This window comes from Tursiops truncatus, chromosome 6 (genome assembly GCF_011762595.2).
Source record: "Tursiops truncatus isolate mTurTru1 chromosome 6, mTurTru1.mat.Y, whole genome shotgun sequence".
Classification (NCBI taxonomy): Eukaryota; Metazoa; Chordata; class Mammalia; order Artiodactyla; family Delphinidae; genus Tursiops; species Tursiops truncatus.
In genome coordinates, this window is record NC_047039.1 from 23,549,054 (window position 1) to 23,575,921 (window position 26,868).

General features: G+C 41.3%; 1 protein-coding gene across 2 annotated transcripts in view; it reads right to left on the reverse strand.

The window, feature by feature from the left end:
- The window catches only part of SPIN1 (spindlin 1), a 65,159-nt gene extending 38,870 nt beyond the window's left edge, over positions 1-26,289 (reverse strand). The window contains exons 1-2 of one of the 2 annotated variants that reach the window (XM_019936249.3): positions 26,141-26,289; positions 3,626-3,840 (exon numbers count right to left, since the gene is read on the reverse strand). In XM_019936249.3, coding sequence (XP_019791808.1) covers positions 3,626-3,677 — 52 coding nt within the window. In that variant the 5' untranslated portion in view covers positions 3,678-3,840; positions 26,141-26,289. Of the gene's footprint in view, positions 1-3,625; positions 3,841-21,375; positions 21,429-26,140 lie in introns of those variants that run through there. The other variant, XM_073805889.1, reaches the window with a different exon arrangement.
- Between the last annotated feature and the right edge of the window lie 579 nt (positions 26,290-26,868).

Sequence of the window (26,868 nt, forward strand, 5' to 3'; positions counted from 1 at the left end):
TGATACTCAGTATCTTTTTTTAAAAAAAATCTCATTTATCTGTCTGTCTGTCTATCTGTCTGTCTGTCTATGCCAGGTCTTAGTTGCGGCGGTCGGGATCTTCGTTGCAGCACACGGGATCCTTAGTTGTATCAGGCGGGATCTTTTAGTTGTGGCATGCAAACTCTTAGTTGCAGCATGTGGGATCTAGTTTCCTGACCGGGGATCGAACCCAGGCCTCCTGCACTGGGTGCGTGGTGACTTAGCCACTGGACCACCAGGGAAGTCCCAATATAATCAATATCTTGTTAATAACCTATAATGGAAAAGAATCTGAAAAATAATACATACATATGTACATGTATACATACACAACTGAATCTGTTTGTTGTATACCTGAAACTAACCCAACACTGTAAATTAACTTTACTTCAATAAAAAAATTAAATATTGACTTCATTATTTAAAAAAAAAAGGTTAACAGGAGAAAAAAGATGTTACGTGAAAAAGCCGTCATCCTCCACAGGTTTCAATACATATCTAAATTTTTCAGATCAAGAGAAATTTGTGTACTCATTTACAAATTTTGAAGGTAAACAGCAAAATGAATGGAGTGCCTACTTTTTGATATAAGTCTTCGGCACTACTTGACATTTCACCCATGAATTTTTATTGATTTGATAAAAGTAAAATCAAGGTTTTAAAAATATTTGAATATAGCAAAAATAGTTGTTAATCTGAGTATTCGGCACATGGATATCTATTACTACCATTCCCTGTACCTATCAGTATAATGTCATAAAAGGAGAAAATTTGCAACCTTTGGTAAACTAGTAAAAATGGAGGCTAACTTTACAGGAAAAAAAAAATATGAAAAAAGCTTTACTGTAAAAAAGGACTTGCTGCCCAACGTCATTAGGTATATATAAACTACCACTTTAGTAACCAATTAAATTCCAACATATTTATATAAATAAACCTAAGTTATTTTAAAAACAGAAATCCCTGGAACTTCCCTGGTGGCACAGTGGTTAAGAATATGCCTGCCAATGCAGGGGACATGGGTTCGAGCCCTGGTCCAGGAAGATCCCACATGCCGCAGAGCAACTAAGCCCATGTGCCACAACTACTGAGCCTGCACTCTACAGGAGCCCATGAGCCACAGCTACTGAGCCCACGTGCCACAACTACTGAAACCTGTGCACCTAGAGCCCATGCTCCTCAACAAGAGAAGCCACCACAATAAGAAGCCCGCACACCACAAAGAAGAGTAGCCCCCGCTCGCCGCAACTAGAGAAAGCCCGTGCGCAGCAACAAAGACCCAACGCAGCAAAAATTAAATAATTAATTAATTAAAAAAAAAAGAAATCCCTAATATGTTGAACTAGGTACATAAAGAGAATGCAGAAAACTCAATTTTCAAATTTTTATTGATCACTCACACCCTAATGTCAAGCACTGTCAGGTATTAGGAGTTGCCCACTGTGGTGGTTTTAAAACATGACCACAATTCTCTGACACTTCTCCCATGGAGCAGAGTACATGCCCACTCCCTTGAACCTGGGCAGACCTCTGAGACTGCTTCAATGAACAAAATGCAACAGAAGTGAACCTGTATGACTTCCAAGGTTCCAAGAGAAGACACCATGCCACTGTGCCTGTTTCTCTTGGGATACTTGCTCTGGGAGCCTTCATGTAGTAACTCCAGCTACACAATGGCCCACAGAGGAAGAGAAACATCCTAGGAGCCTTATCCACTGAAGGCCCCCACTTTAGCCTTTCAGATGGCACCAGACTAAGGGCATAGCTGAGCCACCATATCAACTCTGGAATGCCTATTTGGGCTTCTTGCTGCATGAGAAAAAGAAACCCCGTTTGTGTGTGAATTTTCTTTATTTGTAAATGGGCACATTCGTTACTGATACAGGGATTTAAAAGTAACAAAGCCTTATGTCTATGTTAACAGGGAAAATGATTAAGACTAGTTTATAAGTAATACTGATCAAGGGATCAGTATCTCTCTAAAATAGAGTATAATACACAACAGTGAAAAACAATAAATGACCCCAGGGTTTCATATGTTAAAATATTCATCAATAGGCTGATTAGAATTTACAGAGTACCTACTTTGTCTTTAGCACTAGGCCATATGCTCTAAAAAATATCAAAGAGTAAGAAAATATAAGATCAAAGAACTGGCTAGGATTAGACAATCTCTCCCTTAACAGTAACATCTCTTGGTTTAGCTCCTTCAATTACTTACACCATACTACACATCACTTTAATCAATTCTCTCTCCTAAGAATATGACTAAATCAGTGAAGAAAATAGGAGTGCTGAATTTAGAATGGTGTGCATAAAAAGAACTTGAGGGTACGAATTACTATTTCAAATGACAGAAACATGGGGCGTTCACTGATCAACAAAAACTTGACAGCAATTTTTGCAACTAATGAGATGGAATAAACATTTCGTTACAAACAATATGATCAACAAAAAAAAAATGCTTTTTGCAGAGCGGCTATAATGTGCCAGGCACCTACCTAAGCACCTGACAACATAAACACATTTATTCTTCATAATAACCCCAACAGATACATACCATAACAGTCCCATTGTTTAGATGAGAAAAACCAAGGCTTAAGAAGATACAAAATGCACCAATGTTTATACAGTTAATAAAAGAGCAGGACAGAGCTGATGAGCCTGTTGGAATTTAAATAGTAACCTCTCAGGTGACTTATACTTCAGTCAGTCACCACTACTGCAAGTTAATCTTACTGACAAATATTTAACAGTTAAATCAATATTATCTTTACGAGAGGAACTAAAATCAAAGAGAAAAGAGAAACTTAAAAATCTTAATCCCTGTGGCTCTTCTACAAAGGAATTCCAAACACTACAGTTAATAAATATAATAAATTCTAAATCACATAGCAACCACTTGTAAGATTAATAGTAATTTTCCTAGCAGAATTCTCTGATTCATTTATCAAAGAACCTTAATATGTTATGACAGGTTTTTTCCAATATTCAAATGTATTTCTGGAATGGAGAAAAACATAAATCTTAAAGAAAATACTACTTACCTATTTTATTTTGTAGCCTATAAGATTTTTAACCTTTGTTTTTAGGGTGGACAAAAATCATGTAAAGTCTAAACTTCTAGTATCGGCTGTGTGCCTCAAAAATAAGAATTAATTTCTATTAAATATTCATTTCCATACATTTCATTCCAGTAAAGTTCTTTCAAATAAATACACAAAAAACTGAGCTTACCTTTTTCCCTATAAATATCCTAAATCTCACTAAATCTAATACTCAGCTAGTCATCTCACTTTCACATCTTCTTTCAAAAACAAATGATAAATCCTTTGTTTACTATAATCCTACAAGTATTTACAATTCACTTGCTGTATTTACTGGACATCTATAACTTACTGCAAGAGACCACAGGAAAAAAAATTAATATGATCCTTACCTTTCAAAAACCTAAACCTGTTTCTTTCACATGTGTATGTGTTTAAAATACTGGAAATCACAAAGCTTTAGGAATAGCAAACCACTACGAATTACATGAGAGCATTTCTCATTTTTACAACTGTTTTAAATTTATTGTACTAAAGTGTAGAACTGCACTGCCTACCTGCATCAGCTCTGGACCGCTGGCCAGGTGTCTTCCCGAATGGGGTCTTCATTCATCTGTATTTAAGTGAGCAGCAGAGCTGCTGGACTAGGGTGAAAATTCAGTATGCTCCAATTTGAAAGTTTTCACAGAATTTCAATGTTCTTGTTAATCCATCATCCCAAGCGCCTTTTTTTTTAATAAGTTCAGCAAAAATACGTGAAATCCTAAGTACTCTGTAAGACAGTGAAATAATAGTTCATTACTAGAGCATCACAAAAGCAAACTACTCCAAGTAAGCCATCAAACATGACAAATTTTAAACGTAACATCAGCTAAAATACACTTTGCCAGGAAGTAATTAACTTTATTTCCTCAGACCTCAGTGCCAAGGACAACACAGAGAAGCAGGAGAAAAGGAGGTACTAGACCCCTCAACAAGGAAAAGTGCAGTTCCTCACGGGTCAACTAAACATAATACAGCATCTGGCTTCCGGCTTCCCCCATTGTATCCCAACCCATTTTGCTGGCAGCCAATCCATTTTGCTGGCAAAAGTCAGAAAAGGGTAGACACTGGCATGTCAGAAAAGATTTAGACTGGCAGGTCCCATATTCTTGATGGGACACAAAAAGACCCAGCAAGGCACTGGAGTGGGCAACAGAGGTGTGGCAGGTGCATGGTGGAACAACAGCTGGAGGGTGAGGCAGCACTGGAAGCTACTTCAAGTCTGAGCCACAGCTAGAGGTATGGTCAGTAAACCAGCAGCCTTGGGCAAAAGAAGGGATTACAGCCAATAAGACTTCGCAGTTCCCTTTCTGCTCCCAAGCTTCAGGAAACCAGAGCGGAAGATCCAATAACTCTGGAGGAGCCTCAAAGAAATTTCCATACCCATGCAAAAAAGTCAGTTTATCATTTAATTGAAATTTGGGTCCAGTTTACAGTCCACGTAGTAAAACATATATGGAAATGTATTCTCATAGAACACAAAAATATCCACCACAAATTTCACTGAACCACATGACTACGTTCAGTTCTCGTTGTTAGTCATCATGTCTACATCATACAGCCATGCATTCACAGGTTTAAGAATTGAAGGGAATGAATTTTCTAGAGACTAAAATTCAACAAAATAGTTAAAATAATTAAAAAGCCTAAATAACAAGGGAGAGAGGAATCATTTCAACTGGTAAAAATGCTTAACTATATAGAACTTCAAGGGAAATTTAAAAACAAATGGCTTTTATAATTCATTTAATGAATATTCAGAATGCCTACTGTTTGAAGCTTAGGTAGAAGGGGAGAGACAGTACACAAATAAGTAAGGAAAAAAGACAGTATTTCAAGTGGCAATAAGTTATACAGGCATCCCTCAGAGATATTGAGGGTTCAGTTCCAGACCACCACAATAAAGCAAATATTGCAATAAAGTGAGTCACACTAATTTTTTGGTTTCCAATGCATATAAAAGTTATGTTCATATTATACTGTACTCTATTAAGTTTGCAGTAGCATTATACCTGAAGAAAACTATGTACATACCTTGATTTAGAAATACTTTATTGCTAAAGATGCTAACCATCATCTGCCAATGAATGCCAGGTTGCCACAAACCTTCAATAAAACAAGGTATGCCTGTATAGAAAAAACATGGAAGCAGCAGCTTTTCTGAAGGTGACTTTTCCCATGCAAGGTTCATGTGCTCTTCCTAGGAGCTACAACCAGCCTGCCTCCCCACGCACTGAGGTAAGGAAATGAAGTCTAGGCTGTCATGACAACAAAGTCTAGGCTGTCATGACAACAAAGACATACACTTGTCTTTCCCAAGGCCACCCAACAGACATGTAAGCCTCGCATCACTCTACCTCTTTCAGCACCAGAAATCTCACTTCCCCATTCAATTCTTCCCACTCTGATGTATCTTTCCCTACTGGAACCCTACAGCCCTCTTCCCCCATCTGCCCAAACCTTTCTGCTGCCTTCTGAAAGGCAGTCTGTCTGTAGCAAAAGTCTATCTAGGGTCCCCTCCATCCAGCAGCTCTCTCCAAACTGGTTGTTTGTGTTCCCCAAACAACCTTACTTACACAATCTCTCCTACCCCAACACCCCAACGTGGAGGCACGTGCCATAGCACTAGTAATAACAGGCCCCCCTTTTCGTTGCAGTCATCCACCTATTAATCCTCTAGTCATCTGCACACACTCTTGAAGATCTTACTTGTTTTCCATCACATTCTTGGCAACATATGATCCTTGAACAACGTGCTCCCTTGGTTCTCTGACATCCTCATTTCAAACTACCTACCCAACTCCAACCAACTATCTCCACAGCCACAACCTCAACCTTCTCATCACCAATGACTACAATACCTCTGGAATCTTTGTTTCAAGCATCTCACACTCAAAACCACCTCTGATCATTCCACTTTTCCTACACCAGAAATTCCACTCCAACAATTCTTTGATGCAACCACTACCTCCAAACTACAGCCTGACCTTTTTCTTCCTTGGGGACTAACTTCCCTCATTACTCAGCTTAGATTCCACAGATGGTCAACCACTAGAGTGACTCCCTTGCTTTTCTCTTCCTGTCACTTTCTGGCAAAACCCTAACCCAACTCCTTTCCTACTGCACCCACAATTTCAGCCATTAAATGGGGCTGAAAAACTTCCCAATTTATAATCTCATTATCTCAAGTGGGCATTTGACAATACCAAGCCCATCCTCCTATCTGCTAGTTAGACAGAAGCAAACAGAAGAGAACTACTCATCTTCCCACCACAAATTCACCAGCTGGTTGGTAGCCTCTGCTACTATAATAACAGATAAACTGTGTTTAAATTCAACCCTTTCATATGTTTTAACAATCCCATCTCTATCTTCTCTATCAATTTCTGTTCTCATCGCTATATAATAAATAATGCAGTATTTCCCAATTTTAAAAACATCCCATGACTCTGCTCCTTTTCTCTGACACTCTTTACAAAGCTGCTTCAAAGACTGAAGAATATTTTAATCTACACAAGTATCAATGTTTCTTAACTTAATAAATCAACTTGGTTCTATAACATGAAAATTTTAGCTTACTGATGGTCTAAAGAGTATGTACCCTTCTCACTAGCAGATTTAAGCTTATCTTGGTATGATTTTTCTACTGCTTACCACTTCATTAAAATTTTCAGGTTGAAACTGTTATAATACTTTTTAAAAAGTATAAGACACAGATTGAAAAAAAGAGTTGCAGAAGGGAATGATATAGGAGCTTTTTGAATAATATAAGAAAACAAAATTCCAGATAAAAGTTCTTCCCCATTTTTGAGTTGCAATTCTATTCCAACTGCTTGATCTTATCTTAAATCCTGAGACAGCACAGTCTCATTTCTAAGATAGCAGGAGTCATAATTTTTTTCAAATATTACACAAAATGTTGTCAAATGGAGCTTAAATTGAAGCCAATAAAAAAGATAGCTCTGTATTCAGGACTAAACCCAACAGATTGCTAACACCATTCAGTGAAAGGCTGTTAAAAAATAATGTTGCACAGTACCAAAGAATCACCCCAAATTACCTGTTGATTATAAATGCTTCTTGACAATGGAGGGATCAAACAATTCAACACCACTAATTGTGAGCCAACCACACTTTAGAGGCTTCCAGATGTGATGTGATGCAAGGTACATCACATCATTATAAAACATTCTTGACAAAAATGCTTTATCTAAATCTACTTGAGACTCTAGACCTAATTCCCAGTTTTTAAGAAATACAGGTGATACAAGAGAATGTGAGAAGTTTCTACAAGACAAATGGAATACACTCCTTAAAAGGTCAATGTCATAAGAAAAAAAGATAGACATAGTGCTCTAGATTAAAAGAGACTAAAAGCAGACAGCAAGCAAACCCTGAATGAATGGTTTGGAGGGGAAAAAGCTATAGAAGACATTGAAGTCTGGGGAAATTTAAATAGGGTCTATATAGTAGATGACACATTATGGAATTATCATTAACCTTTAAAAGCACAATAATGACACTGTAGTTATACATGAGAATATATTTATTCTCAGGAAATACATGCTGAAATTTCTACAGGTAGGCTGAATTAATGTCTGCAAGTGAATTTCAAATAGTTCATGGAAAGAAAGTGATACATACACAAACAATAAAGTGAAAATGACAAAATATTAATTTTTGAATCTATACAAAGAACATACTAATGTTATTCTCTGAACTTTTATTTCAATTTAAAATTTTTCGTAAAGAAAGCTGGGGAAAAGAAGATCCTGGATTTATTTCCCTTTGCTATAAGTCCATCTGTATTAAATATAATTAACTATCCAAGCATGCAATTTTGCTAAACAATCTTTAAAACATGTCATGAATTTAGTTTCGAAACTCAAAATATTTCTGTAACCAGCTGAAAGGGGAACACAAGATTCTCACAATTTCACAAACAAGTGTCCCCAAGCACATGCTGTGTGTCACACACTGCTATATATGCATCAACTCAGACTCTACACAACCACCATAAGGCACACATTATACTTGTTCCATTTTGGAAATTAAAACCCTACGGCACCGGGACTTCCCTGGTGGGGCAGTGGTTAAGAATCCGCCTGACAATGAAGGGGACACGGGTTCGAACCCTGGTCCGGGAAGATCCCACATGCCGTGGAGCAACTAAGCCCGTGAGCCACAACTAATGAGCCTGCACTCTAGAGCCCGCGAGCCACAACTACTGAGCCCACACACCACAACTTCTGAAGCCTGCGCACCTAGAGCCCGTGCTCCGTAACAAGAGAAGCTACCACAAGAAGCCCGCGCACCTCAATGAACAGTAGCCCCGGCTCACTGCAACTAGAGAAAGCCCGTGTGCAGCAATGAAGACCCAACGCAGCCAAATATAAATAAATTCATATATAAAAAAACCCTTACAGCACCTTTGTTATACAGCAGAAACTAACACAACATTGTGAAGCAATTATACTCCAATAAAGATGTTAAAACAATAAATAATAAAAACCTACGGCACCGAAATTAAAATGCACGTGGGCATACAGACTACAAGTAACATAGCTGAGATAAATTTCTTATTTTAAAAATAAACACAGGGACTTCCCTGGTGGTCCAGTGGTTAAAACTCTGTGCTTCCACTGCAGGGGGCACAGGTTCGATCCCTGGTAGGGGAACTAAGATCCCACATGCATGCTGCAACTAAGACCTGGAGCAGCCAAAATAAATAAATAAATAAATATTTTTTTTTAGAAAGTTACATATCAAAATATTTGCTGCCAGCTGCTATCACCAAACAGTGCTATTTATAAAAAGAAAATAAATTTCTAAAACTGCTTAAGCAAAAGTGCCATGTTCCAAAGAAATCTCAACACTAGTGGAAAAGTACAAACCGCTAAACACACCAAGTGTTAAGCTGAAGTTTGGGCTGCCAACAAGTGTCTTACAGTTGTCGTCACAAAGGGTTCAAAGTGTGGGGAGGAATGTATGCTATCACAAATATTTATGTGAAAAATGACATATGGCTAAAATCTGAATAGGACCTGAATATTAAACAAGAAATAATTTTCTTAATTTCTTAATTATGATATTGTAGTTACAAAAAAAATCCTTATTTTTAAAAGTATCATGATGTCTGCAATTTACTGCAACTTTCAAATGGCTTAACAACAAAAAATGTTGAGTATAACAAAATGTCAGCAAATGAATCTCAATGGAAAACATACAGGTATAACTCAGCTATAGGTTTAACTTTTCAGTGTATAGGAAGTTTCATTAAAAAAGTTTGGGGAGGGCTTCCCTGGTGGCGCAGTGGTTGAGAGTCCGCCTGCCGATGCAGGGGGCACGGGTTCGTGCCCCGGTCCGGGAAGATCCCACATGCCGCGGAGCGGCTGGGCCCGTGAGCCATGGCCGCTGAGCCTGCACGTCCGGAGCCTGTGCTCTGCAACGGGAGAGGCCACAACAGTGAGAGGCCCGTGTACCGCAAAAAAAATAAATAAATAAAATAAAAAGTTTGGGGAAAACAACAGCAGAGAGAGAAGAACAGCAAAATCTGGAATTGGTGGCAACAACACAGATTTACTGTAGGTACTCCAAAGTCTGTAGCTTATTTCCTAAGATGTGATTTTTAAAAATAGATTAAGAAAAGGTGGTAGGGCTTCCCTGGTGGTGCAATGGTTAAGAATCTGCCTGCCAATGCAGGGGACACGGGTCAAGCCCTCGTCTGGGAAGATCCCACATGCTGCGGAGCAACTAAGCCCATGTGCCACAACTACTGAGCCTGTGCTCTGGAACCCGTGAGCCACAACTACTGAGCCCACGTGCCACAACTACTGAAGCCTGCACACCTAGACTCTGTGCTCCACAACAAGAGAAGTCAGTGCAACGAGAAGCCCCTGTACCGCAACCAACAGTAGCCCCCACTCGCCACAACTAGAGAAAGCCCGCACGCAGCAACGAAGACCTAATGCAACCAAAAATAAATAAATAAAATAATTTTTAAAAAAATTATATAAAAAAAAAAGGTGGCAAAGTATTTGCAATTCCTGAATCTGGATGGTGAGTATACAGGTGTTCGACTGCGTTTCAACTTTTCTGTATGCTTGAAAATGTTCACAATAAAATGTTAAGAGAGAAAAAGGGTCAATAGTTTTAGATTCTATAAATCTGGAAAGAAAAAACATTGTATTACAACTCAGAACCTTCCTAAGTACCCAAAAGAATTTACCAGAAAGCCCAGTCACAAATGTTTCAATGGATGGCATGTAAAACCAGTGCTCTAGAGGTCTCCAGCATAGGCTGTCCCTTTGGCTAAAACCTCAAGATTAAAATGAAGGGCTGTTTGAACACAGCATTGTTAATTACCCAGTGTTTGGCTACAGTACATACCAAGTGTATATCTGAAGGCCTTCAGGGCCACAAACTCTCATATCAATATAAACAAAATTATTAAACAGCCTAAATCACGAGACATCCAACCACCAAGTTCTAACAAAGGAGCTCTTAAGGATGGACAAAATTCACAAGTATCATGAATTTGGATGAGGGAAAAATTCTATCTTCATTTTCCTAACTTTCACCTGAATTATACAGCAAGCACTTCCTTCCATCATGAGCGTATGAAACCACATTATTTTACCAGTATTCCTGACTTTCTCAACAACAGAAATCACAGATCTTTCCACCCCACTGCATTTATTACAGATCTCAAAACAGCTTTTAAGCTCATCAATTACTTCGGGTTTTTTTTGTTTTTTTGGCTGCATTGGGTCTTTGTGGCTGCGTGCGGGCTTTTCTCTGGTTGCGGCAAGCGAGGGCTACTCTTCCTTGAGGTGCGCAGGTTTCTCATTGCGGTGGCTTCTCTTATCGTGGAGCATGGGCTCTAGGCGCGGGGGCTTCAGTAGTTGTGGCTCGTGGGCTCTAGAGCGCAGGCTCAGTAGTTATGGCGCACAGGCTTAGCTGCTCCACGGTATTTGGGATCTTCCCAGACCAGGGATTGAACCCGTGTCCCCTGAGGTGGATTCTTAACCACTGCGCCACCAGGGAAGCCCTCATCAACTACTTCTAAATTAAGTTATGAGGCCTGCCACAGAACAAGACATGACCGGAGTAGGTCAGCCATCAGGGCATTAGTCATCAAACTGTGACAACAGAATTGGTGACTGTTGTAAAACAAAGAGTTTGGCTAGAACTTGCCCCCTCCCCACCCCCGTTCCTGGGAAGTACCTTCTAAATCGTTGGAATGTCCTAAATGACAGGAGTGTTTGTGATTTATGGTGGGTCCCTAGATAGTTTGTGCTAACAAGATGACTCAGGATGGGGCTGGCCACACCAAAAAGACCAACCACGGGATTAGAGGATTGGAGCTTTGAATCCCGATAGCCCAACTTTCAAGGAGGGAAGCTAAAGACTGAGCTCAACCTCATGGCCAATGATTCAATCAGCCATGCTCACATAACAAAACCCCAATAAACACTCTGGACATAGAAGCCGGAGAGAGCTTCCCTGGTCAACAATACTCTAACTCCATGCACCATTACATATCCATGTGCAGGTCAGTGATACTCCTGACTCCACAGAAGAAAACTAGAAGATTCCCATTCAAACCCTTCCAGACCTTGTCCTGTGTGCTTCTTTTGGATGGTCATGGATTTGGATCCTTTTCTGCTATAAAGAAACTGTATCATAAGTATAGCACTTTCCTGAGTTCTTTGAGTTGTTCTAGTAAATTATCAAACATGAGATCACGAGGACCCCCGAATTCGTAGCCAGGTGGTCAGAAACATGGGTGGCCTGTGGACCACCAAGTTTATTGTTGGTGTCTGTAGTGAGGGCAGTTTTATGGAGGACAGTGGTTCGGCCTATAAAGTCTGACCTCACTCTGGGTAGCTAGTGTGTCAGGATTACAGTGCTGTGACACACAGATCTACTATGCTCTCTTGTATTCCCTACCATCAATTATTTGTTGATCAATATGTGAAAGGAGAGAAAAGACCACCTCAATTTACTTTTTGATAAACATCAAGAGCTGTCACTTTAGTACCTTAAAATATGAAATTGTTTCTGTATGTCTTATCTGTCACTTAACATATTAACAAAAAAGCCATATTACTAAATTAACATTGTTTTCATATTTAGTAACTATTTAAATATAACATTTCTTCTTTGCTCCCTTGTATTTTATTCACTGTATTCAGAAACATTCTGAGAAGGTATCCACAAGTTTCACCAGACTGAGAAAACGTCCGTGGCACAACAACCCCTGCCTAAAACCACTGGCAAAAAGCAACCCTGAATCTTTGATGTGTCTTTAAAGGCCACCTGCAGGAATCAATGTAAAGAATGGACAATCCTGGTAGTGATGGACTGGTAATTTAGACCACTCTCCTGAAAGCTAGAATATCAAAATAAAATCTAAAAGAACACCCTTAACAAAAACTATTGGGAAGCAGTGTTTCTTATAGAAAAGGTTAATTCCAGGTGAGCGGGAGGAAATATATGAAGAGCCTGGAACATCTTGCCATACCAGAAGCCAGGAAGCTATCAAGGTCAGGAAGATCACTGGAATGGTGTCACAGAGACAAAGGGGGATCTTTTACACTATTTTCTTGACTATTGTACAGTTCACCCTCCACATCTGTGGGTTCCACGTCAACAGATTCAACCTACCTCAGATCAAAAATATTCAGGGGAAAAAAAATTCCAGAAAGTTCCTGAAAGCACTGGCAACTATCTACACAGCTTTTACATTGCATTTACAACCATTTATGCAATATTTATGTTGTATTAGATATTATAAATAATTTAGAAATGACAAAGTATATGGGAAGATGTGCACAGGTTATATGCAAGAAACTACGTCGTTCTATGTAAGGGACTTGATTTTGGTATCCATGGATTTTGGTATCCTCTGGGGATACTAGAACCAATCGCCAGCAGATATCGAGGAACGACTGTATATGACTGAAAACTTCCGTGACAAAAACATGAAAACACACAGTGACACATACACTAACCATATGCTTGAAGGCATCAAAGAACTTGAAGATAGCAGTGCTTCCAGAGGCAGGACCTAGAGTGGTAGGTAAACCCCACATATGCAACCACTTTTCTCCCTGAGAGTAACTGCCAAGTGTTAAGGGGCAGCTAGAGGCTAATAACTTTGCCAGGTGAGGGGCCAAAGACCAGAACCCAGGGACTACCAAAGGAAGGAGGGGGCTGGTGAACCCACGTCTCTATGACATGGAATCCTGAATTGCTCTTGGGAGCTGGAGGAATGGTAAGAAGTCCAGCCGCAACTCCTCTTTACCCTAAAACTTAGCAGAGGTGATCCCAAGCTGCCAGCTCCCTCAGACGTCTGGCAGAACAAGCATAAATCCTCTCTAGGAATATCATCCTGACCCCAAATTATGTCAAACACTTTAAAAAATGTAATCTACTACATGTGCAACCATGCAAGTTAGCCCAGAAAGAGACAAAATAAAAACTAGCAGAAACGACAGATAAACAACAAAAAAAAGCAGACCCACTGGGCTACCAGGTGTTGCAGTTACAAAATCATACTTTATAGTAAGCTACAGGAAGGTTACAGGAATAAATAAAATTATTAAATGAAAAATAAAATAGCTGTGACTATTATGTTCAGAGACAGAAAAATAAGATATAAAACTTTGGTAGAAAACTATCACAGAACCAGATTTTCCAGAAGTGAAAAAATACAATAAACTCAATGGATAGATTATCAATAGGCTGGCCTCGTTAAAAATTAGTGAACAAAGATAGATCAGAAGAAATACCAAGGACGAAGCATGCAAAGGGTAAGAGACTGGGAACGCCTCACATGCATTTAAATGGAGTAGAGGGTAGGGGGGACAGGGCAGAAGAAATACTTTAAAAGATAATGGCTGCAAACTTCTCAAAAGAAAACACTACCACAGATTCAGTAAGACCTATAAACACAAAATATAAATAAAAAGAAATATATACCTAGACACATCATAAAAACTGTTGAAAACCAAAGACCAAAAAAAAAAAAAAAAAAAAACCCATAAAAGCCTGAAGTAAAAAAGATCCCATCCATGACAGCAAATATTAAACTGACAGTTTACTTAAGAAAAAAAATGAAAGCTGAAAATCTAATAACTTCTTTCAACACCTTAGAAGAAAACTGACAAGTTAGAACTCTATACAAATCAAAAATATCCCTCAAAAGGGAAAATCAATTTGAGATATTTTTAGACTAACATATACTCAAAGAATTCACTATTAGGAGTCACACAACAGGGGAGAAATAAAGAATGTTCTTCAGGCAGAAGGAAAATGGAATTGGAATTGGATTGGACTGGAATTATAACAAGGAACGAAGAGCAATGAAAAGGGTAAATCTAAATGGCTACTACTGTATAAATTAATAGTGTCCTAAGACAAAATATACACAGAATTAAAATAGCACAAACTGTGCTACGTAAGTGAAACTAATATAAATGGAGTTTAAGTGTCCAGGAAGAGGGGGAAACAACCAAATATTAGATTTTGACAAGTCAAAGATGCATGTTTTAAGTAACCTTGAGGTTAGCAGAGGGAAAAAAAAAAAAAGGCATTCAAAGAAAGCCAAGAAAGGAGTAAAAGACACATAAAACAGGTACAATAAACAGAAAGCACTTATTAAGACAACATACTCAAACCCAACTATGTCAACAGTTGGGTTAAATTTAAATATCAATAGACTAAACACTCCAATTATGAGAAGTATTGTCTGACTAGATTTTTAAAATCCCACCTATATACTGCTGACAACAGAAACGTCCAAAACATAGTACAAAGAATGAAAGTACAAGGTTAAAAAAAAAGATATACACTGCACCTGCTAATCAGAGAAAAGATAATGCAACTACATTAATATTAAGCTAATCAACCTTTACCTCTAATAACACTTTTGCCTTAAGGAAAGACAATTATTTTAAAAGACTCAACCGGTAAAGAAAATACACAATGCTAAACATTGTACGCACCTAGTAACATAGCCACAAAATAGATAAAGCAAAAATTATCGCAAGTAAGGAGAAACAGACAAATGCAAAATATGAGTATTAATACATTTCTCTTGGTAACCAATACAACCAGCAAACGAAAAGGAAAAAAGGATGTAGAAGAATTTAACACAATTAACCAAGTTAAACTAACAAACATAGAACACTGCATCTAACAAAGACAGAAGCACATTCTTTCCAAGCACACACAGGACATTTACAAAAAGTGATCATATGTTGGACCATAAACCAAGCTTCAAAAAATTTCATAAGCTTTTAATTACATAGTATTATGACCACAATGGAATGAAGACAGAAATCAGAAAAAAACAAATACAGCACAGAAGATTCTTAGAGCAGTGAAACTATTCTGTATGACACTATAATGTCAGATACATATTATAAATGTCAAAACCCACAGAATATAGAACACCAAGAGTGAACCCTATGTGAACTATGGACTTTGGATGATAATGATTTGTCAATGTAGGTTCACCCATTCTAACAAATGTACAATCTGGTGCAGGATGCTGCTAATGGGGGAGGCTGTGCTTGTGTGAGATCAGGGGGTACAGGGGAACTCTGTACTTTCTACTGTTTTGCTGTGAACCTAAAGCTGCTCTTAAAAATAAAGTGTATTTAAAACAAAAAAAAAAGTTTATCTGACAAGATAGGTTAATGAGTATGCTATGGTTACAAACCACCCTAGAAATCTTAGCTGCTTAAGATGAAGAAAATTCCCACTCCCACCCATTCCCTCCCCCTCTTTTCTCCACCCTTGCCCTCTCCCCCACCCTCTGCTCTCTGTTTGCTCTACACCAGCGGTCCCCAACCTTTTTGGCACCAGGGACCAGTTTCGTGGAAGACAATTTTTCCATGGACGGGGGTGGGGGATGGCTCAGGCGGTAATGCAAGTGATGGGGAGCAGCAGATGAAGCTTCGCTCACTCACCTCCTGCTGTGCAGCCAAGTTCCTAACAGGCCACAGACAGGTACCTGTCCGCAGCCTGGGGGTTGGGGACCCCTGCTGTAGCTGGAATAGAAACTGATAGGTATATCCACACTGGAAGTTTGGCATTATCTACTAATACCAGACATAGGCATAATATACGACCCAACAATTCTACTCCTAAGTCTACCCAACAAAAAAGCATACAAGAAACATGCACCTGAATGTTCACAGCACGTCTGCTCACATGAGCCCCGTGACAGTCATGGAAATGAGCCTGCTGGATCACCTAACATGGGGAGCTGCTCTGTTCTGAATCCATCATCACCATTCCCCCAGCCCAACACTTCCCACAGGCTGTTCTAGCCAATGACTGGCCATAGGCAGGATGCTAAAGCAGGTCCATTCCTGCAGGAGAAGGAACTCCTCTGACCCCAACTTTGGCTGGAGGACATGTCACTGGCCTTACTTAAACTTTCTTAGAACTGCACTGAAGTCCGAAGACTTATCGTACCAAACGTTCCCTCCAACCTCTTCCTCCTCTACATACATCAGTCCTGCAAGGGGCTGTTGGCTTTGTCACAAGTATTTCTCCTACAGCAAAATCTAACCCCAACTTGTTGTCTTCTTGTCCTTGGGGGACCTTAACAGGCTCAAATTGGGAACAACCCAATATTTATCAACAGAAGAATGAACTACTACCATGGATAATACATGAATAAATCATTACATTAATAAACAAACTACAACTATACATGACCGAGTGAATGAAATTAATGACAAAATGTGTAGAGTTCCACGGTTGGTATGTCACAAACCATGGATCTGTAACTACTTCTGTACTTTCAGTACATTTCACCAAAAAAAAAAAAGAAAAAAAGAAAAATCAAAAAGGCAAGACTCTGAAAAGTCAACTATCCTTAAACCAAAGGGGAATTTGCTACTTACTATTAACTCAGATTAAGAAGCTACCCATATGCACTAATATGTATAAAATAGATAACTAATAAGAACCTGCTATATAAAAATAAAATTCAAAAATTCAAGAAAAATAAACTAAAAAAAAAAAAGAAGCTGTATGCAGCCAGACTGTTTACATGGAGCCCTCCTCCCCCTTCCTTCATCATTCTCACATCCCTCAGAGGTAACCACTGTTAAAAGACTGCTGTGAATCTAATGACATATGCAAATTCTTAAAGCATAGTAAGTATAGATATACAAACATCTTAAAACACATACATGCACACACAAAGTTCTACAACTTGCTTCTCTTACTAAACATTACATTTTCCATGCAGTATAGGAAATTTTTTCCTCTTATTTTTATTTCCTTCTTATTTTTAATAGTGACAGAACATTCCAGAGTATGGACATAAAGATCACTTACTTTACTGTTAACTTCAATATTAGACAGATGTTTCTCATTTTTCACTACCACAAACACCACTATAATGAAAAATCTTACACATACAGGTTTGTACCTTTGTGCAAATACATCTATACCATAAATTCCTAGCAGTGGAATTGCTAGGCCGAACAGAGTACAGGCATTTTATATTGTTTCAATGACGCCACCTTCCAAAAAGAGTCCACCAAATTAGTCCCACAAGTCATATAAACTATATATTTAAAGGCTAATGTATTTTAGATGAACCCTACTTTATGGACTAAAGCTTGTGGTGAAGAGTAATTATGAATGGAAAGTACATAAAATTGCTTTTATCTTTCACTGAGTCAATTTAAGGAAAAATTTCAGAGGGTTACACAAAAATACCAGAGTAACCAAAAAATTACTAGTTACAACCCAGAGATTGATTCTAAATAAAAAAGACCATTTAATAGACCTGACAACCCAGGATCCAACTGTCACCACAGCATTTACAGATCCCAGTTCAGTGCCAGCAGATCCCACTGTGATTTCTGATCTACAGAGAAGAGTGACCAGAGTTCTCAAGGATACTGGGGCTTATCGTACCAAATGTTCAGATGTCTTGCAGGTGTCTTATGGCTGTGGGATAAGGCCTGAGTTGTGAACCTTCCCAGGAAGGGTAAGTCTTTCATGACAAATCCACTCCAATACTCCAATCTCCCTAAGCCTTTGGATACCTTCCTCTACAGTATACCAAGGTAGTTCTGGCATCTCAACTCCACTTAGTACAGGTCACCCTTCGGTTTGTTTCAGGCAATCAACCAAGCAGAGCCCTTTCTAAGCCCTCAAGCTGTAACACTGAATCCAGAATCTCTCCTTATGGGTCCACATCAATAAATTTGGCCTAACCCAACTTTACATTCCCTTCACCTTCAACTCACACCCTTAACATCCATTCCCATAAATATTCCCCAGGTTCCTATTTCTCTCATGGCAAACTAGACAATCTTTTGGGTAGGCCTACCTCTTCATGGGTCACAATTTGCACCTCACCCTTTGGGACCTCCTGGGATGATCCTAGGGGAAGCCAAATGCAGGTTTTTCAGGCAAAGGGAGATTAAGTTAAGGGAAGGGATGGAAAGGTTGCTTCTACTGGGAAAGGTAGCCCAGCAGAATTTAGGTGTTCAAGGTCTCCAGTTAAATCAGAATCTGACCATATGCCGCTAATCCAATTTTCAGGATCCCATTCCTTACCAACCAATGTTTTCACTTACAAACGGGGAATTCAATTTGCAGTTTTAGGGCAGTTGTAGAAACTTTCAGGTCCCTTATGTGGAACCTGACTTGGTAATTTAAAACCCTGAACTCATCGTTTTGCTTTGCAACGTTTTCACTTGGCTAGGCTAAATCGCATTCCCCAAGATTTCCACGCCCATTTGTTTCCAGATTGGGCGGGCCAGAAGAGAGACTACTGTGCAGCACGCGGAGGAAGCAAGTGAAGGGGCAAACATCTGGTAGGACATCTGCAGTCTGCACCCACTGAACTCCCCATTTGCTTCAAGGATGCGAGGCTGCAACAACTACTCTACCTTCCCCCAGGCTCCCTGAGAGTCTCTGCCTCCTGGGCCAAGTGTGTGTGGTTACCTCCATGACAAAGGGCCAGTTCTTTCAGGATATCCACACAACCAAGGTCAGAGGCAACAGAACTGACACAGCTTTCCATCTGTCTTGCTGTGGCTTCCAGTCTGGGTTCTCCCCCACATTACATCCACCTTCCCTTCTCAAATGCCTGTCCTATGGACTGCAAACTCCAGCATCAGGCACACAGACAACAGTCTTATCAACGAGTTGCATCATCAGCTCCTACACTGTGTTAACTGAGATCCCTGAATAAGACTGTCTGACAGACCCCTGTGCAACAGACCACACATTTAACCACACAGCCTCAACCTGCCCTTGGACAATTCTAGTTACTGCCCAGGGAATTTGAGCACTCACAACCCAAGTACTGAACTAAGGACTAGAAAAGTAATTACGGACAAAACAAGAAGAATCTCTACTTTAATGAAGCTCAGCCTTTTTGAGAAAACAAAAATCCATTAAATCATGTGAACAAATGTAACCCTGTAATTTTGATAAGCACCAGGAAGGACAACAATGTCCCTAATAGAAGAACTTGACTTCAGTAAAGTCAAGAAAACTGCTAGTTACTGTAGCAAGAGGTGGATATATCGAAGTTCCCTATTCTACCTTTATTATAAAATGTGCAAACTCACACAAAACGAATTTCATAAAAAAGTGATGCCTGAGACAAGCTCTAAATGAAACTAGGAATAACTGAAACCCGGACGGAAAAGCATTCCAGGAAGAGGGAAAGAACAAATGCCACACTCCCTGGTGGCGGAGATGATGATGGGCACGGGAGATGTGAGAAGGACCTGCATGGCTGGAGCGAGGAAAGCAAAGGGAGATGTGGTACTGGTGAGGTCAAGGCCCCAAAGTTTAAGAAATATGCACACCCTTAAGGCCACGTTTTGAAGTTCTGTCCTTAAAGCAATGGGAAGCCACTGAGGGTTTTACGTAAAAGGTGACATAATCAGATCTGCCTTTTTAAAAGGTAATTTCTGACACTAACAAATTACAAACACATTTACCTTTTACCCAACAATCTCACTATCTTGAAACTATACCTGCACAAATACAAAACAATACATCCACAAGGTTATTCACAGCAATGGAATATAAACAACCCAAGTGTTTATAATTAGGAAATGAACTACAAGCACAAAAGAATGAAAAAGAGTGTATACGAAGTGATCTCTAGAATGTATTAAGTAAAAAGGAAGAAACAAAAGTGTACACAAACTTCTTTTTAAGAAAGGCAGGTAAAAAACATACTTGTGATTAAATTTGCAAAAACAGTGGAAAAATAAACCAGAAACTAATAAAAGTGGGGCAGAAGGGGTACAGTGCAGGGATAGGAAGAAAAGGGAGAATGTGAACATACCTTAGTAATGCAGCTTTGATTCTGGAACTATATAAATGTTTTACACACTGAAAAAATACATTAAAACATTAAAGAAATCCTTAAAAGTTAAAGATTTCATTCAAATAAACCAAACTAATGATCAAATTGGTTACAAAATCAGAGGGAAAATGTTTTCAAATGATTTTATAATTCAGATTGTCAACTGTACATCCTTGCATGGATACATTTTTAAAACAAGGAGAATAAAATACAAACCTACAATCACTCTACTGTTATTAACGTTTTCAAACTACTATATTTATACTGTAGGATAAAGGAAAGTAACTACTGTTGCTAAGAATGCAAATTTTTAACATTAGAGAAGAAAGGATAAAGTCAAAGTAAAAACCCTATAAAGTTAAATGTGAATTGGAAATATCAACACAAAATCAAAATTTATTATTTCCCAAGCCTATCCAATGAAAGCAAGGGCATCTCAGTAGCAGTAAGGACACACAGCACCAGATTTTGTTATCTAAATTCCACTGCCTGATAAAAAGAGCTAAAACAACTGGCTGATAGATATTGGGCAGGAAAAGCACAAAGTGAATCTAAGACATCTTGTAACATGAGCAAGAAACAGTTCAAAGATTAATGGGGTCGCATCCAAGGGAAGAGAACTAGTTTGAAAGGACCAAGCCATGCCCAAATTAGAACAAGCTGAGGGAAAAGAATGATGACTACTTGTTTAAAACACACCAAATACATAAAATTCCTTGGGTCCACAGTGATCCTGAAAGAGAGAAAGCAAAAAGAAACAACAACAAATCAACCCTGTACATAGGAAAAAGAACATTCTTATCCTGTGTCAGGACCTAAAACTCACACTAGGAATATTAACTTAGATATATGATTAGTTACTATACAGGTAGATATACAGGTCATACATACGTGTAAGTATATAGATCATCTATAGATAAATACGTGGATCATTTGCAGACAGGTCCAAAAATTAAACCTAGGTTATAAGGATATAACTATAAGCAAGCTGAACAACAAATATAAACAAACAAATATAATCTAAGTTTAAAAAGTTGTCATGCTTTATTACTACAATCTAGAAACATCTAAAATGGTATGAAAATGCTTTATTAACCTCTTCATTTACTCTCTCAACATTTGGATAAAACAATATCCATGATGAATGGATCCTTCCTCCCTCTACCACCCACCACCCACCCCCCAAAAAGTCAACACACTTAACATTCTAGGGACTCCAAACAAATTGCCCCTGCTTCAAATGACTTCATCTGCCTTCTTGAACAGGCTACACTCTTTAAACTAGAGCTCCTACACTGGCAGATTTCCTCCAATGCTCCTTTCATACGGTTTAATGCCTTTCAATGGCTCCCCTCACCTTTAGGATAAACACCAACCACCTTAATGAGATATGTACAATTATTTAAAATCTGGCCCCAAATTCATCCCTAGACAGACTGGCCATGCCAAATTATAAGTGGTGTCAGCAGTGGTATGATCAATACCCACAGAGAACTTATGATGTCCAGGGACCCTAGGAATCAGTCACACAGGAGTAACCGATAATACAGGGCAAACTTTTGGTTGTAATTCAAATCCAGAATGGTCTCGAACACTCTCTTCAGGACTCTGCTCCTGCTGTCCCTTCATCTAGACTTTTTTCCTCTCCTAATCTATATTCTTAACCCTGCTGGAACATCACCTTCTCTTCCCAGATATCAAAAGCATAGAATTTCCTCATCTTATGTATGGGTATCTTCCCTACCAAGCCGTAAGGTCTCTGAGGACACATCTTTATGTATTATGTCCATACACGACTTATGGCAATTTTAAGGCCATATAATAAGCACCCAGTAGAGATTTAATTAAAAATTTAATTGGGACTTCCCTGGTGGCGCACTGGTTAAGAATCCGCCTGCCAATGCAGGGGACACGGGTTTGAGCCCTGGTCTGGGAAGATCCCATGTGCCGCGGAGCAAGTACGCCCATGTGCCACATCTACTGAACCTGCGCTCTAGAGCCTGTGAGCCACAACTACTGAAGCCTGCGCACCTAGAGCCCGTGCTCCGCAACAAAAGAAGCCACTGCAATGAGAAGCCCGTGCACCGCAACGAAGAGTAGCCCCTCCTCGCCGCAACCAGAGAAAGCCCGCGTGCAGCAACGAAGACCCAACGCAGCCAATAAATAAATATATAAAAAAATTTAATTGAAGACGAGCACAACTAAGCAACCTGATGTTGAAAAAAAAATGCTAATAACTATAGCAAAGTTCAAAAGCAGGATGGAGAAGGAAATCAACAATGACTGGCACCAGCTGCTGAACTTCAGGAACTGTATTGGGAACTCTACAAATCCATTGCATTTAATTCTCATAATAGCTTTATATGATAGGTTTCATCCTATAGGATGAAATCTAGGTTTCATCACAGGTTTAAGCTTTTTAAGAAAGCTTAAAAAGGCTATGTGATGAATCATGTATGTAGCTTTGAACCAGTAAGGAGTGTGGCTGGATTTCAACCCAGACTCTTCTGAGCTGAAGGCCATCTCCATGTCCAACTCCAGAGCTCTTATCCTTTGCACAATTGATTCCCTGCTTCCAATTTCTTTTCATTCAAGGAAAAGAGAAAGAAAACACAATTAAGCATCTAATACATATAAGAAAGTATTTACATGATATATGTTAACTGTTCTTTCTCAGCAAATTAGAATCCTGCTAATAGCTAATTCAAAAGAAATACCCAACAGCATTATTTTTAATCTCTAAAATAATCCACAATAATTCTTCAGGAACAACAGTACCCTTTTTATGTGTTTCCAACATACCGGCAGAAAAAATGCTAACAATTAAGGAGTGCAGCCAGTGGAGTTTAACTGTACGCAATCAGGTAAGTCATTGGGAAGTGAGAACACTACATAATTAAATTTCTTCTAGTTAAGACCTCAAATTAATAACTCATAATTATACACTATCAGTGTGATAAGAGCCAAATCTGAGGTACTCTTTCCCATAGAATACACAGGCACACACAAATCACATCAACCTCCCAGTCCACAATTTACAGGAGTGGTACCATTACCGGTAAGGACACCAATGACCAACGTTTCACCATTACCTGGATTTCAAGAGTGTTACTAGATATTACACGAAAAACAAAACAAGAAGGGATCTGGGGCCAAATACGGAAAACAGTGCTGGTACTATTTCTCAGAGCCCTTAACCTGATAATGTGAATTGTGACCCTTGGGGAGAAGGAAAAGGACAAAGCAACGTTTCCCAAACTAAGGTAACCAAGAACCGTTTTGTTTTTCCTGTAGCATTTCTTAGCACTAGTATTACCAAGAATACCACCTTAAACACTGCTTCAGATATATATTCCAAAACTAAGTAAATACTGTTACTGTGGTCTGAATTGGTAAATAAAGGTACTGTCAGAAACAGTACTATCAAAATTCTGGGGCCAATAGAAAACCTTAAAAAAAAGAATGCTAGGGGTTTCCCTGGTGGCACAGTGGTTGAGAGTCCGCCTGCCGATGCAGGGGACACGGGTTCGTGTCCCGGGCCAGGAGGATCCCACGTGCCACGGAGCGGCTGGTCCCATGAGCCATGGCCGCTGAGCCTGCGCAGCTGGAGCCTGTGCTCCACAACGAGAGAGGCCACAGCAGTGAGAGGCCCGCGTATCACAAAAAACAAAAAGAATGCTAAGTTAATCATAGAGATGACTGAGGGCCTCTTTTCCTTACCCATTTCACGGCATTTGAAAATAACCATTTTGCATTTTGTGGGACTTCTGGTGGTCCAGTGGGTAAGACTCCGCATTCCCAATGCAGGGGCTCGGGTTCGATCCCTGGGTGGGGAACTAGATCCTGCACGCATGCCGCAACTAAGAGTTCGCATGCCACAAGTAAAGATCCTGTGTGTGGCAACTAAGACCCGGCACAGTCAAAATAAACAAATAAATAAATACTAAAAAAAATAAAGTAACCATTTTGCTACTCAAGAGTCAAAATAAAGAAATTCTATTTTATTTCTCACAAGAAACACACATCTACTACCCATAATTTTGACAAACATATTTAGCAACTCTTACATTTAATTATCAAGTCTGATAATAAAGGTTCTGTAATCCAGTAGCTACAACTTTTTGGTATTTGCCCATTAACCAAGGTTGGGGGGATGGGGGAGAAGCCTCCTCATTTCACTCTACCCCCATCCGAAATTTCACAGCCTCTGAAAGTTCACAACCTTTAAGAATGTTCACAAACTCAATCTGTCCTGGTATACATCCTCAAGTGTAGGTTTAGTTTTCACTTCCTAACAAAAGCTGTGTAGAAAGCAATTACTGTACTCTCCATCAATGCTTTCAGACCGCGGAGTTCCTTCCAGAAAATTCCAACAGAAGTTATATAGGAATTCGCATTTTGGTAGGTATGTCGTCTCTGGCACAAGTCACGTTATACAGTGTAATCCGTTAACACTTAAATGTATTTGGTGTTGCTTTTTAACGTACAGCAAAATCCATATTTGCTACTTCAACATGCATGGAAAACCCTCTCCAAAACCAGGAATCTCAATCCACAAATCATAAATAGCAAATAACCGTAAAGCAAATGCGTAAACAGATTTGGGGTGCCTACTTCGTGGCATTTATTGCTGAAGCCATCACTAAAATCTAACCCGGTAGAGTCGAGGACGCATCCGCAGTTGGAAAGATGAACAGAGCCCAACCGAAGGCACTGCGCAGTTTCCGAGCCGTGCAATTAATCTCAGCAAATGCTTGCGGAATGCGTTCAAGGTCACTCGTGATGAAAAAGAAAACTGTGTGAGTGTGGGTGTGCAGAAACCCCGCCGTCCGCCAGTCCCGCGCAGAGCTGACCAGGGCGCGCGGACAGGCAGCCAAGGGGGCGGTGGAAATTAGGAGGGGGGTGTTACGGGGAGCCCCGAAAAACCACCTTCTCCACGAAGCCTACTGCTGCAGGACCCAGGGCAGCCGCCGGGGAGGCTACGCCGTCGTAGGTACACAGCCCTGGGTGGGAGACCAGCGCCAGGCCTCAGGGGGGTCCAGAACCCGGAGTACCCCCTCCCCTTTCTGAGGTCTCGGTGCAGAGCCCCTCTCTCTCTCACGCTCCCGGGGGCAGTCCCCATTCCCTCCCCCACCTCCTTCCCACCCTCCACCCCAGCCCCTCCCCACGCCCCGAGGGCCCGTTCCCCTCCCCCCTTTACATCCCCTCCCACCCAACCAGGGATACAGTCCCCACCCCCGCCCCAGGGGACTCGAACCCCTCCCCCTCAAGACCCGAGGGTCCCATTCCTTCCTCCCCGCCCAGCCCGGGTTATGCAACACTCACCCCGCCCCGCCCCCCGCCAGGGCCCGCCGCAGCGCCCCCGCCGCCCCGCGCCCCCCGCCCACTGTGTGCCGAGGCCTCCGGAACAAAGCGCGCGGGCCGACCGGCCTGGCCGGGGGCGGCGGCCATGTTGGCGGGGGCGGCGAACAAAGGCGCGCGGTCAGAGCCCGAGGCCCCCGCCCGCGGCCCGGCCGGCAGGGGGCGCTGTGCAGGCGCCACCCGCCGCCCGGACAATGCGCCTCGGCCCACTGCTCCCCGGGCGCCACCGTCCCTCAGCGCGCCCCGCCCGCGACCCCGTTGCGGCGCCCGCTTCCCCACGGCGCACGGACCTCACCTGCCGGCCACCTAGGCCGCCGTCGGCAGCCCGCGGGCCCTGCCGTCCCGCGTCGCGCTCCCGCCCCGGCCCAACCGAGCCAGACGGCGCCGCCCCGCCCCCGCTCCGCGGCCGCCGCCGCCCGCCCCCGGCCGCACAGCGCACGCGCACTGCGCCCGCCGACTGCACCGGCCGAGCGGCCCGGCCCCGGCCCGACGGGCCGTACTACGCAGGCGCTGCAGTCGGTGGGCGGGGCCTAGAGGGCGGAAGGCGGGGCCCGGCGGACTTGGCTTGAGACTGCTCACCTGGTGGTGGGGCGGGACTGAGTGGGGGAGGGCCTGGAGGTGGGGCGGGGCCTGGTGGCAGAGCAGGCCTTGGTCTGGCACAACTCACCTGGCCGCCGAACAGAGCGGAGCGGGGCCTGGCGCCGGGTGGGGCCTGGCGGCGGGGAGGAGCCGGGCGCGGCTCTCACCTGGGGGCGGGGCTTGGCTGCGCCCCAGCTGCGCGCTGGAAGAGGCGGCGTTCAGGGCCCGGAGGCCCGGGAGAGGGGCGGCGCGGTCGCAACGGAAGTCTGGCATCCTTGGAAGTTTCGTTTTCGCGAGGTGGGAGGGCTTTCACCGAATGACTGTCCCTCCTTGTCCTTGAATTTAAGCAGCAACTCGACCTGCGTCGCGCACGCCGCCCCTTTGGATAAAACCGGATACAGTGACAAGGCCCTCCACTGGCTGAGCCGTGGCCGCAGAGACAGC